The 14882-nt window shown below is 36.7% G+C and overlaps 1 protein-coding gene across 1 annotated transcript in view; it reads left to right on the top strand.

Annotated features, from left to right (window-relative positions):
- The window catches only part of GLUD1 (glutamate dehydrogenase 1), a 35040-nt gene that overhangs the window by 15620 nt on the left and 4538 nt on the right, over positions 1 to 14882 (top strand). Inside the window, exons 4-11 of the mRNA XM_081267363.1 lie at positions 1082 to 1145; positions 5088 to 5182; positions 9095 to 9274; positions 10170 to 10307; positions 10485 to 10622; positions 11605 to 11685; positions 12336 to 12459; positions 13431 to 13522. Of these exons, the coding sequence (XP_081123489.1) occupies positions 1082 to 1145; positions 5088 to 5182; positions 9095 to 9274; positions 10170 to 10307; positions 10485 to 10622; positions 11605 to 11685; positions 12336 to 12459; positions 13431 to 13522 (912 nt within the window). The remainder of the gene's footprint in view (positions 1 to 1081; positions 1146 to 5087; positions 5183 to 9094; positions 9275 to 10169; positions 10308 to 10484; positions 10623 to 11604; positions 11686 to 12335; positions 12460 to 13430; positions 13523 to 14882) is intronic.

Here is a 14882-nt window from a genome sequence, read left to right as displayed (position 1 = left end):
GATCATCTGTGTAACATCGATGTCTTTTCATTTTCTTAGTTGATTTAGAAGCAATTAATACTTGATATTGTTAGACACTTACATTCACTTTTAAAAATTACTATTATCAAGCTTTAATGTAGGTATCTCTTTCTAGTGACAATACCTTAAGTAATCCTCCTATCAGTATCAAGTTAATTAAAACTAGTTACAGTGCCCTACATAGTACTAAATTAATGATATCTATACAAACATAATAAATACATATGATTCTGTTCTCTTTGAAGTTCACCATTTAAGCTGGGCATGGTGGCACACACCTATAAGTTCACCATATAAATGAAAATATACAAGGACATGGCCTATAGGGTTCATATTAATACAATTATATCATTTTTCAATTAGTCTTAATTAATATTTAGTTATTTTGGAGCTAGGGTTGTGGTTCAGTGGTAGAGCACTTGCCTCACATGCATGGGGCACTGGGTTCGATACTTAGCACCACGTAAGTAAATAAAAGTATTATGTCCATCGACAGCTAAAAATTTTTTAAAGAAAGAAATGAGGAGGGGCTGGGGATGTGGCTCAAGCGGTAGCGCACTCACCTGGCATGCGTGCGGCCCGGGTTCGATCCTCAGCACCACATACCAACAAAGATGTTGTGTCTGCCGAGAACTAAAAAATAAATATTAAAAATTCTCTCTCTCTCTCACTCTCTCTCCTCTCTCACTCTCTCTTAAAAAAAAAAAAAAAAGAAATGAGGAATTAATAAAAAAGGAAACTGGGATTTGAGGAGCCCTAGTCTATTATCTTTATCTGCATGTATGTGAGTGTGTTTTGTGCACACACTAGGGATTGAATCCAGGGCATTGCGCATACTAAGCACATACTCAAACACTGAGCTTCATCCCTAGCCACTATAACCTAATTTTCATTCTTTAAAATGGAAATGCCTACTTTATGGATTATACTGACAATTACAGGAGAAGATATATGAAAATTTCTCTCATATACAAAACATGATATGCATCCCAGCTGATTTTATGTCAAAAATACTTTTTATTACTATATTTTGTTGGTTGTCTTTTTTTTTTCTTTATAGGATAATGAATTGGAAAAGATCACAAGAAGGTTCACTATGGAGCTCGCAAAAAAAGGTTTTATTGGTATGTATTTCCATGTAAGTTTCTGTATGAAATGGAATTCATAATAACTGACATTTCTTATCTTTACACATGGCTAAATATAGTATATCATAATTCTCTTTCCTTTAGAAACCAGGTTTTATGGTAGATCTCCTGGACATACCTCAGCCTGTTTATGATACATCTTTGATGGAAACATTCTTGTACTCAGTGTGCAGTATGGACAACAAGGAGAGAGTTCTTATGTTTCCAGATATCATAATAAGAGTTAGTTCAGTATAGTGATATTATATCTTCTCTATTGAGACATTCAAAATGGCCCTACTTTGAGACACTGAATAATATTGAAATATTTTTAAGTATAAAAAACAACAGTTTTTAAAATGGTCATCCTTTTGTTCCTAAAGCAATGACAAATCTAATTAATGCCTTTTGGAGCTGGGGCTTTTAAACAGGCCTACCAGTCCCCTTTAAAGCAGTGGGAATAGCCAGTCACCATCAGTATCTCTGAGGATACTAATTTTTGTTTGCTTGATGTTTGTTTATCTTACTATTACGTGTGCTTATGTTCTTTTGTGTGAAATATTTTTGTTTGTAACGTATAAATATTTATCATTTACTCTTCGATGTTTTAAGCAATTTAAGTCTTCATGTTTCTTTTAGTCTAAAAGGCTTCTAGTTTTTTGGAATAAAATGAACAAAATTGCTAAAAAGAATCTTTGCCCTGTTAGCATAAACAAAATAAGACTGACTAAAACGGAGAGAATCCTACTTTTTTTCTGCATTCCTTCCTTTGAGTTTTTTTTTTCCTGTGTTCCCCTAACCACTGATAAGTTTCTATGAAATTAAACTATCAATATTTTTTTAATTATCCCATTTTTAGGGAAAAATACATGAAATAAAGAAACTAATATAGAAATAAAATACATAGGTAATGCTAGAACTTTATAAGATTTGGCACAAATTTCATAATTTTAAGGGCAATTGGGATTTTGACATACCTCATACCAGTACTGCTATGAATTTGTACATTATTTATAGAAGCATGCTAACAGAAGTTAGTTACCTCTTTCACACTTACGTGAAGTATAAATAAAATCATGTTCAGCCCGATGATAGCCATCACATTTTTATATCATATTACTTCTTAGCCTAAATCTTACATGTATTTTAATATAAACTTGTATGGTTTTATATTTTATTCAGTCATATTCATTACCTATATCTAGTGTTTTCAATCTAGTTTTATGGATCTTGACAAGTATCTTATGGGTCTAAAAGTTTACTGGGACACTGAAAGGAAGCAAAGCCCCACAATACTAGTTATCTGATTTCTTTGCTTTTGTGCAAAAACCTCATGTTATCTGGTTTCTTTGCTTTTGTGCAAAAATCTCATTAATCCATGATATAACTAAACTAACATTTGGATCCAGAAAGGTTTGTAAATAGACAAAAGGAAGTTTTGTTTTGTTTTTTTCCTCACTCCTGGGCACACCTCCAAATCTGTTATTTTATGTCTTCCTTTCTGTCGCATTTCATATTGTGACTCAGACTGAGTCTGCATCCTGACCCTGTTACATTTTGTGAGTTTAGAATTGTTTGACAAATTCTGCAAAAAAGGCAGCTGGAATTTTGATAGCGATTTTATTTCATCTGCAACTCAATTCATGGAACATTGCCTTCTTAACTATATTAAGTCCTCTAATCCATAAGCATGGAATGTCTTTCCATGTTTTCATCTCTAATTTCTTTCAATGACATTATAGATTTCCATGTAGGATTCTTAACTTTTTTATTTCTTCTGATGCTATTGTAAGAGAGATTGGTCTGTAATTTTCTTGTGATGTCTTTATTCAAACTTATAATCAAGGTTATACCCACCTCATAGAATGAGTTAGGAAATGTTCCCTCCTTCTAATTTTTGCAAAAGCTTGTGAAAGGTCAATATTAATTTTTTGTGAGTTCAGGTAACACCTGTGTAAGCTATTTAATTCCCCAGAAGATCCCTGATATTTCCATCTTTCTCATCTCCCTATATATCTCCATATGCCAAAATTAACTATCTTAGCTTTTACTCTTTGCTCATGTTCTGTTAGAGCAATTGCTTTGTCAAAAAGACAAGGCTTCACCAGGCATGGTAGCACATGCCTGTAATCCCAGCAGCTCAGGAGGCTGATGCAGGAGGATCTCAAGTTCAAAGCTAGCCTCAGCAACAGCAAGGCACCAACAACTCATTGAGACCCTGTCTATAAATAAAACACAAAATAGGACTGGGGATGTGGCTCAATGATTGAGTGCCCCTGACTGAGTTCAATCCCTGGTACCAAAAAAAAAAAAAAAAGACTAGACTTCTGACCTGTTCCCTTAAATATTTGAGAATTTATATGTAATTCAGATGTTACTTGCAATCTGTACATGCGTATATGTTGATTTTTCCATAAAGTAGAAAACTCATAAATCTCGCAGTACTTTGTACTTGTGTTTTTAGTTGGGAGAAACTGTTTCATCTTAGCACGTCAAGACTAAGGTAGTTTATCAATACACATTTCTGATTTACAAACTACCTCAGACTTGCCAGTTGGAATTGTTATTCAAGACAACAAAGATTATTATTTAATTCTTAATGTTGCTAAACAAGTATAATACTTGTAAATACGTCTATAAGGATTCAATAGCAATTTGTCATTTGTACCTTAGAAAAGGAATGTGGTTAAACAAATTTTGTACTAACCTGTAGCTAATATATATCACTCCCAAGAAATGGAACGTGAGTGAAGAGAAGCAGTTAATGTCCTTTGATCCATGAATATGAAACTACAACATGGCATTAATCCTTCAAGTGGGGGTGCTATGTGGAGGGAGAGTAGTTTAGGGAAATTAGACTTCATAAGAAAGTACCTAAGGAAAGGAAGGAGGACTAGGACATAGAGTGACAGGGTGGGGATGTGAAAAGCACACCTTGAATATTCCAAATTGTCTTGTGCCAGTCCTGTATTTATTTTTACTATTTTGTTTTTTTTAAGAACTTTTTTTTTTTTTAGAGAGAGAGAGAGAGAGAAAGAAGAGAATTTTATTTTTAATATTTATTTTTTAGTTCTCGGCGGACACAACATCTTTGTTGGTATGTGGTGCTGAGGATCGAACCCAGGCCGCACGCACTCCAGGCGAGCGCGTTACCAGTTGAGCCACATCCCCAGCCCGAGAACTTTTTTTTTTTTAATGGGGTGCTGAGGATTGAACCCAGTGCCTCTCACATGCTAGGTAAGCACTCTAGAACTGGGCCACAACCCCAACCCCTATTTTTACTGTTTTTAAGAAGAATATTTCTACCTTTAGAGATAGGAGCCAGCATCATTGAAGAAGTTTTACAGTGAGCTCACTGGCCATCAGTGTTAGAGCCTTCAGTGTTACCTGTGAGCCAAGATCTTGTTATTCTCAAACTTTTAATGTGCTGTGATCTGAGGAAATAAATGTAAAGGCCTCGCCAGGTGCAGTCACACATACCTATAATCTCAACAGCTTGGGAGGCTAAGGAAAGAGGATTGCAAGTTTGAGGCCAACCTCAGCAACTTAGCTTAATGCTTGCAAGAAGTAAAAGGCTGGGAATGTAGCTCTGGTGGAGCACCTCTGGATTCAGTCCCCAGCACTGCAACAACAATATCAAAAATAAGTCAAAACCTAAAACTTTATGTTCACTAAGCATTGAACAGCAGGTAAAAGCAGCATTCTTCCATAAGTAAAAGTACTACAGTCTTAAACACAGTTGCTTCAGCCATATGACTTTTTTCCATCTTTTTCTACCTGATAAAAAGACCTAAACCAGTAAGTAGCATGTTGCTAAGTATTTCATACACATCTATTCCCTAACCATAATAATTCTGTTTTATGTCAGGCAAGATGGTGCTGTTATCTTTAGAGAATTATCTTAAAAACTGGTGCACTGCCCTTTCCCTGTGCTCTCAGGTCCTGGTATTGATGTGCCTGCCCCAGACATGAGCACGGGTGAGCGAGAGATGTCCTGGATCGCTGACACCTATGCCAGCACCATAGGGCACTATGTGAGTATTCCCCAGAAGCCCTAAGGCTTCCTGTATTTGCTCTTCACAAGAAGAAACAATTCAGCTAATTATAAGGAGAAATTGAGACTCACGGGGGTTTTCTACTCTCTTTAAACCATAAACTTGATATGCATGTTATTTTGCTTCTTTTTCTCTATTCTTGAACTATAAATGTAGTGAACGAGGATTGAGCTTTTACTTACATGCTGCACTGTACTACACAGTGGGCAGGACCCTCTCCAACCAGGTCAGCACATTTTGCTGAGACTAGAAGGTACATAAAGAAGCATTCTGTGTTGAAGAGCTTTCATTTAAAGAGGAGCTAAGACACATAATCAGATAAAGTATGGAAATAGTGTAATATAGGGAAAAGAATTATGATTTCTCAAAATAGGCTTTCTGGAAGAGATATCTGGACCAGACTTGAAAGTGTGTTTAATGTGAACATCTGGAGATTTGGGGAAATTGAAATAAGGCCAAAGGTAGTAGAATATACAAGTAAAGAGGTAAGTGAACTACAACAAAAATACCAAGTCCATTGTTGGTTTTACTTAATATTCAGTGGTAAGACTTTGCTGTAACCCTCTTAAGGAAGAATAACTTCCTACATGGTACCAGCACCTGTCATCATAGTCTAGGAGCCATTGGTCTAGGCACATAATGGATACCACAGAGAAAGACTCAGTGAGCCTAGACTGTATATGTGGGATCAGGGAAGGGGATGAGTTTGAGTTGATATCAAGGAGATACAACTGTGGGGACTGAAAGAAAGAGAGCCACTGAATAGAAAGAAGAGGAAAGGACAACTCCTGTCCCTGAGGGCCCTGGAACCTTGAAAAACTGACACATAAGGATCAGGAAGAAAAATAGATTTTCAAAAAAACATTCTATCCTGCAAGCACAGCTAAATGCAGGTCAGGTGTGTTTATCACCTTTCAAAGCTGTGGAAATAAAGGGGACAGACCAAGCCTTTGGAGGTAAGGTCAGTAAAGGCATCCTTGGAGATGAAGCCTTCTTGCCTATGCATCTAGGGAAAGGGGTGGGGCAAGTGCTTGGGGCAGAAGTCAGCATATGAATGAAGTGGAGAAGGGAACTTGAGAGGCTGTGGGCAGCTGTTGTAACCAGAGTTGAGAAAGGGAAGAAGGGGATACAAAAGGCCAATAGAGGAGATTGGGCCAGGTTACTGCCTAATATTAAACTATAAGGACTTTGGTCTTTGTCCTGAAAACAGGGAAGTAATGAAGATCTAATTATGAACAAGTTTATGGCACAGCTGAGGGTACACTGAAGCCTATCTCAATATGCAGAGGAGATGGGATAGTTAAGGACAGGAAACTAATAGAAAGGGCCTAGATCCCACGGGATTGTGAAGAGAGGGAAGTAGGGCATGACATATGGCCTCCACCTAAGAAAAATGGCACTAGAGAAGACAGCATGAAAAGTGACTAGTGACTAATAAAAGGGTTTATGTTGTTGTCTGTGTTCATTGGTTATAGACATTCATTGGTGCAAGATACAAACCATGCAAAATAAACCCATAATAATAGATAGAGCAAGGGAATAAAGGCAGCGGAGAGAGTGTCATTCAAGGACCATAGAAGTAAAACAGGCCTTGGAGAAAAGGACTGTAGAGTTAATGTACTTAGAACAGTCCTCAGCTCTTACTGGGCATAAAAGTAAGTATTACATCATATTAATTATATATACATCTCTGAAAATAAACAGAAGCAGATTAGATACTTTTGGTTTGGACTGCCATTCCCAAAAGGGACACTTTTCCCTATGTCACCTGTTAATAAGCTGTGAGTATGATCTCTTGTTTTGAGCAGGACACTCCACTGAATAGCACAAACTAGTAAGCAGGATACCATTATTCATAGCTCTTTCCATAGAAAGTGGCAGCAAAAGCAAATTTTATGAGGCATTGCCAGCTAAGCCTTGGACTATACTGGTAAATGTTGTGTTCCAAAACCCAGGCTAGGTAAGGAAGCCATAGTTTTTGTTAACTTGTTTCCAGATGTGAACAGGGAATCTTCTGTCTGGCCCCATCTGGCAGTGCCATGTTGGGGGAGAACATTCCCCATATTCTTTGCGCTGGGCTGCAGGACCATTAGGTATGCTGGGGAGCCTGGCAGTTGGCACTAGGCCTGACCTCAGACAGTATTTCCTTCAGTTTCAGCATTTGCATTTTCACTGTTTAGAAGCTGTTTGGCACCAGATTTGCAGTTCTGTTTTCATAATGTTAATTATTCATGAAAGAAAACTGTGGGAAAACTACTAATTCTGTAGTGCTTTATTAGACTGCTTTTTTTTTAACTTGCTTTTTGTTGTTGATAATTATACAAGAAATGAATTCTGAGTTCTCTCTGTGAAAATATTTAAACAATATGGATAAAAAACAGATCAATTTTTAACTCAGCTACAACACAGTATTGGGGATAGGAATATGAAATGAATTAAAGCATCTCATCTTGTTCACATGGTGGCAAATTGCCTTAGCAAGTCATGCTTTGGCCTTTGATTTAAAGTTCTCCCTTCATTTTTTGTTTCTTTCCTGTATATAATCAGAGTGCATCTCATTTCTCCTGTTTCTCTGATCAGTGTATCTGTTCCACAGTGTTGTGGTTGTCATTTCATAGTAGTATATCTGATACCTTGGGGGGAAGCCCTTCCAAACCCCTTTTTTCTAGTTATGCTTGTTTCTCAACAAAAATACATATACATCCTCAATTCAAAGAGGGGAGAAAGCCAAGCATGGTCGCATATACCTATAATCCTAGTGACTCGGGAGACTGAGACAGGAGGATCGAAAGTTTGAGGACAGCCATAACAATTTAGTGAGACCCTATCTCAAAAAAAAGGGCTGGGGATGTAGCTCAGTGGTAAAGTGCCCCTAGTTAGATACCCAGTACCAAAAGAAGAAGAAGGGAAGAAAGTGGGGTGATAAAAGTCATTAATCCCCTCTATACTTAAAGAGCTAGCACTGCTACCAAAGGTGCTCTGCAAGCCAGGAACTGTGGTACACATCTGTAATCCCAGCAACTCTGGAGGTTTACAAATTCACTCTAGCTCAGTAAGTTATAATAAAAGTAAAAAGTACTGGGTGGGGATGTGGCTCAGTGGTAAAACACCCTTGGGTTCAATTCCCAGTACAAAATAAGTAAATAAAAATGATGATGTAGCCTAGTGATAAAACACCCCTAGGATCCCCAGTACTACTTAAAAAGGGGTGGGGTATTCTGGGCATGCACCATTGTATCTTGCCTCCATATTCCTATTTTAAAAATTGAGTCTTCCCAGCAAGAAAATTATAGTGTCTCTTTCTGTATCAGACTGTTTTGGTGACATATGCAAGTCTTGTGGTAGATTGTGGTAGACAGGATGCATACTCTGACTTAGGGTTTAAAGGAATAATAGCTTTAAGCTGAACAGTCTCATAAATATAGAGACTGATGCTAAATTTCTGAACTGTTTCTCCCAGTGGGAAATATAATTTATTACATTTTCTAGCAACAGAAAGTAAAAGTGAGGTTTTTTCCTATTGGTCACAGTATACCTTAAATACATTCACTCTCAATACACACATGCTTGGCACACACACTTCTTTTTTTCTTTTTTTTTTTTTAAAGAGAGAGTGAGAAAGGAGAGAGAGAGAGAGAATTTTTAATATTTATTTTTTAGTTCTCAGCGGACACAACATCTTTGTTGGTATGTGGTGCTGGGGATCGAACCCGGGCCGCACGCATGCCAGGCGAGCGCGCTACTGCTTGAGCCACATCCCCAGCCCCGGCACACACACTTCTAATGAGAATATTTTTAGTTAGATGAGAATGTGCTTTGACTTATATTCATTATATTGATTCATCATAGAAATTAGGATACATTGTTTCATTATTTTGTCTCCTTTTTCAGGATATTAATGCACATGCCTGTGTTACTGGTAAACCCATCAGTCAAGGAGGCATCCATGGACGCATTTCTGCTACTGGCCGTGGTGTTTTCCATGGAATTGAAAACTTCATCAATGAAGCTTCTTACATGAGCATTTTAGGAATGACACCAGGATTTGGAGATAAAACATTTGTGGTTCAGGTTTTTAAAAAAAATTAATTTTCTTTATAACTGATGAACAATATGTGGTGAGGGTTTGGCTTTGTTTTGTTTTTGGACACAATATCTTTATCTTCTTGTGTGGTGCTGAGGATCAAACCCAGTACCTCTCACATGATAAGCAAGTGCCACAGCCCCAGCCCTACAATACATTTTTAATGTTTGTAGATTTACAACTTTAAATTTTTATTTTTGAATCTGTTGGGTTTTAGAGTGTTGCTTTCAGAAAAGTAATACATCCTCTTTTAAATGTTGATTCATGTGACTAGAACTGATTTAATATCTAAGACAATAATCAACTTCTTTTGGACCTTATTTGAACCCTAAATTGTATCCAAAAAAGGAAAATGTCTCATAATTTTCTAAATATGTTTGCACATTGCCCCAAACTTGTATGATATAGTAACATGTATTTTATCTAGGTAAATCTAAATTATGTTGAACATTACTTTAGAGTTCATATTCCTCTACACTAATGACATACATTAATATGACCATAGGACCTTGGGTCATTCAGGTCTGGCCACACTGGTGTGGTTGGCATTGTTACCATTTCTTTATAAGCCAAGAATCTTGCACCTAACTAAACCTCTTCAGGACTCACTCTCACCGACAATAAAGGGTTGGGTTCCACCATAAGATGATATTGACCCAAATTCTTAAACATGGAGATTTATTGTTTAAGAGAAGTCATTTAGTATGTTGGTTTTTCTGGCAAAAGGATTTTGAAACTTTTCCTATATGTGGGTTAGGGGGTTATGGCTCAGCAGTAGTGTGCTCACCTAGCACAGAGAGAATATAAATATACATGGATTAAGACTCCTCCTATCTGTACCAAGACTTTAATTTTGGGGTTGTGTGTGATTGTTCTCCATAGGGTTTTGGTAACGTGGGCCTGCACTCTATGAGGTATTTACATCGTTTTGGTGCTAAATGTGTTGGTGTTGGTGAATCTGATGGGAGTATATGGAATCCAGATGGTATTGACCCAAAGGAACTGGAAGATTTCAAACTGGTAATCTGAACAGTTTTACTACTTTGAACCCTGTAAAGTTAAAATAAATATTATTTAAATATATTGATTTTTTTTTAATGTAGTTCAAAGTCCTTAAATTTTCATGTTTGTGAGGCACTCAATATAAACATTTAAACTATGATGCAGCTATTCATTCTGATTTTCAATCAATTACAGCAACATGGATCAATTCTGGGCTTCCCCAAAGCAAAGGTCTATGAAGGAAGCATCTTGGAGGCTGACTGTGACATACTGATCCCTGCTGCTAGTGAGAAGCAGTTGACCAAATCCAATGCACCCAGAGTGAAAGCCAAGGTAAAAGCATTATAGAAATCAGAATTAGCTTTATAAATGTGAGATGATATTAACGAGGTCATAAAAAATTTTGTCAGATTATTATTGGTTTCCCCCACTCTTTAACTTTATTGCATATAATTTATGTCTCATAAATTTCACATTTAAAGGATATAATTTAATATCTTTTTAGCATATTTACAGAATTATGTAACCATCACCCAAGTGTAGTTTTAAAAAACTATGGAGATAGAAAAGATGAAATGAAAGATACCTTCCTCATGCTCTACAAAGATGCACTTTGTAGAGCAAAATAACCTGAATAAATTTATTCAGCAAAATAACCTGAATAAATAAAATAAATGAATACATTTATTTATTTTTACAGTATTAGGGATTGAACCCAGGGCCTCATGCCATTCTAAGCAAGCACTATATTACTAAGCTACTTCACAGCCCGTTTTTTTGTTGTTGTTGTTGTTGTTGTTTTTGTTTTGTTTTGTTTAATATTTTTTAGTTGTAGATGGACACAATATCTTTTTATTTATTTTTATTTTGAAACAGTGTCTCACTTGGTTGCCAATGCTGGCCTCAAACTTGTGATCCTCCTGCCCTAGCCTTTGAGTAACTGGGATTACAGTCATGTACCTCCGGCACATACCAGTTGATAATTTAACTAAAATTATAATCTTCTATGCTCAGTGGCTCATCCCGTAATCCCAGTCAGTACTCAGGAGGCTGAGGCAGGAGGATTGTGAGTTCAGAGCCAGCCTCAGCAACTTGACAAGGCACTTAGCAACTCAGTGAGACCCTGTCTCTAAATAAAATACACAAAAAAAAAAAAAAAAAAAAAAAACAGGCTGAGGGTGTATGGTCCAATAGTTAAGCTCCCCTGGGTTCAGTTGCAGGTACCAAAAAAATTATAATCTTCCATTCAGTTCTCTTATCCGTATGTGCATATCTATGATCCCTAGCCATATATGTGTTCCTGACTCTCTTGCAGATCATTGCTGAAGGTGCCAATGGACCAACCACTCCAGAAGCTGATAAGATTTTCCTGGAGAGGAACATCATGGTTATTCCAGTAAGTCATCTGTGTTCATCCAGATTTATGCATACTAGGAATTACAGTTGCTTTTTGCTAAGAATTAGGGGAAAAGAGAAGACTTACTCGTCTCCTCAGCTGATGAATTTTTTGTCTTTATGTTGCTTTTAAGAAAATGGAGGCAGCGGCATAACTAATTTTATATTGTATATGATATATTATTTCAATTTAAACCCTTAAGATCTTCTATATAATTCCTAACTTAATACATTTCAAGTGTTCCTTCTTGCTTAATTTAGAAAGCTCTTATGAGGAACATATGCTCAGGTCTTGGGGTATATTTTAAAGAGCCCTCTTTGCTGAAAACATTTAACTAAAATGGGCTGCTTTTAGGTAGTAGGAATGCTAATCTCCTGGTAAACTGCCTGTTGGTCTAGTCTCACCAAAATTGACCAAATATTCATTAATGACCCAAAAAAGATTTTCCTAAATGAAAAAAATCCTAGTTGAATTGTGAAGGGGAGTTTGTTAAATTATGAAATTGCCGATACTATCGAAAATATAATTGGGAAGTTTAAACCTTAGTCCACCTTGGTATTAAAATTGAGTTCTTATGTTCATTTTAAGCTTTTGCTAAAGTCATCATCTTTTAATTTCTTTGGTGTCTTCCTGTAACATTTTATGTATAGGATCTCTACTTAAATGCTGGCGGAGTGACAGTATCTTACTTTGAGTGGCTGAAGAATCTGAATCATGTCAGCTATGGCCGATTAACCTTCAAATATGAAAGGGATTCTAACTACCACTTGCTCAGTGAGTCCCTATAATATCATTCTTCAAAAAACTAACCCTTTTGACCAGCCAAAAGGCTGGAGAAAGCACACATACACTCAGGAGGTCTTTTCCCTTTGGTAATCTTAGAGACTTCCATCTCAGAGTAGAAAACTCTTATTTATTTCTCTCTTAAGGATTAGACCAAAATACCGATTTCTTTGGGCAGTCAATGAATTGACTCTTAAATGTATTTATATTTAAAATTTTTTTAATATTTAGTTTTTAATTTTTAGGTGGACACGATATCATTATTTTTATGTGGTGCTGAGACTCGAACCCAGTGTCTCACGCATGCTAGGCGAGCGCGCTACCACTTGAGCCACATCCCCAGCCCTCAAATTTTTATACTATGATTTTATATTTCCAGAACATAATCCACAAGTTAACAATGTTATAAAAAGTAGTATCTTAAATTATATGAGCTCCATTGTTTGATACTCATCCATTTCTGTCTCTGGTTGCTCTTAGTAAAGGCCTATCTAGTGTCGAGAATTTTTTTGAGTGTTCTGATGAGAATACTTGTTCTGATGAGAGTAAGCTACACAGTTAAGAGTAGAATTTCTCATCAGGCTGAAATGAGACCAAGACCTCCAACTGAGCAACCACTCTGAGAATCTGGGTGAAGTGTTCTTCTATTTCCTTTTCTTTTTTGCTCAGCATTTTCTTTTTAATAGAGCCAACGAAAAACCCTGGTAATGGGTGTTATGGAAACAGAGCAGTGACCCAAATTCACATTTACATAGGAATTTGGCAAAGATTTCTATTCCTTTTTGACTGAGTTTTTAGAGATTAACTCTTTTATATCTCTTTAGTATTGACGATTTCTAAAACTGTTTTGAAGAACTATAGATATAGTTTGGGGCTATTTATGGAGGTTTTGAGGGTTTTGTTGTTGTTTGTTTTTCTGCCCTACTAGCAATATTTTATTTTGATCTCTTGCTTTTTTATAGTGTCTGTTCAAGAGAGCTTAGAAAGAAAATTTGGAAAGCATGGCGGAACAATTCCTATTGTACCCACCGCAGAGTTCCAAGACAGGATATCGGTGAGTGTGGTAGCACCAAAGTAGCATATATGTTCCCTATCCTGATCTCCATACAGCAAGTTGACTGGAGTTGACAGGTGGTGGTCAACATGATAGTAATTGTACACTTTTTGTGTGTTTTGTATCTTCTTTCATTCTATTATAAAAATGAAGAATCCTTGTTACTAATATCAACCTTAAATAATGAATTGCGCTTCTGCTTTTGTTACTTTTTGCAGTAGAAGTGACTTTACAGTGATTCAACATAATCATGAATGATTGATATCTATTTTAATTTTTCTAAGCTTCAAAGAAACAGAATTTAAAAATAAACATTAGACTGGGCTATATGAAAATTTGAAATAGCTAAGTGGACATAAGAGATAAAACAGATTAAAAAAGGTATTTTGTATTAACCAGATGTTGACTTAATAGTGTAACATACTGCAAAGAGAATTTCTTTACCACTACATAACAGCAAATATACAACAAAGTCCTGTACGTACACTTAAATAAAAGTTTAACCCTCACTATTAACAAAAACAGCATAAACTGCCTATTGGTCCAGTCTGGGAACTTGGTAAGAAGAGACTCACCAAAATTGACCAAATACTCATTAATGACCCAAAAAAGATTATCCCTGCATGTACACCTAAATAAAAGTTTGACCTCACTATTAAAAAAACAGCGTCTCATTTTGTTTGTTACTCTTTCTGTCAGAGTGACTTGCAGCACATTGGAGGGCCTCTTGAAGGGCTCACTTCTCCAATTAATCCCCTTACCTGGCATGTGTCTGATACATGCCTGGCACATGGTGATCACTCAGATTGTGCCTCAGGAGGGGCACAGAAAGAGAACAATTATCTGGTTGTGAGTGACCTTTTTAACACAATTTTTGGGATTTTTTTTTAGGGGGGACAGGTACTGTGGCTTGAGCCTAGAGCTACTTAACCATACCTCCAGCTTTTTTTATTTTTTATTTTGAGACAAGGTCTCTAAATTTCTAAGGCCGGCCTTGAACTTGTGGCCCTCCTGCCTCAGCTCCCAAATCACTGGGATTATAGGCATGCAGTACCAACCACCACACCTGGCTTCGTACTTTTTAAATGGTTTTAGTGCTGCTAAGTTTAACTTTGTTATTTCTCACTCTTCGCTGAGTTTGTTGTTCCAGGAAGTCTTATAATAAGTACAGTTGAAAACCCGGTTTTCCCCAACTCTGTCCATTGTATTCCCCCTCCCCAGCCCTTTAGCCCTTCCAGGCTTAAAATAGCTATTAACCCTGCCATCTTTTCACTGTCCCTCATCCACACCCCCTAATTTTCTCTTCTATCTAATGAAAGGCCCACAATCCATCATTACAGTAGTACTCCTTGGTCTTGTT

Source organism: Spermophilus citellus (assembly GCF_964194105.1).
Source record: "Spermophilus citellus genome assembly, chromosome: 15".
Lineage (NCBI taxonomy): Eukaryota > Metazoa > Chordata > Mammalia > Rodentia > Sciuridae > Spermophilus > Spermophilus citellus.
This window is presented reverse-complemented; position numbering and strand designations above follow the sequence as displayed.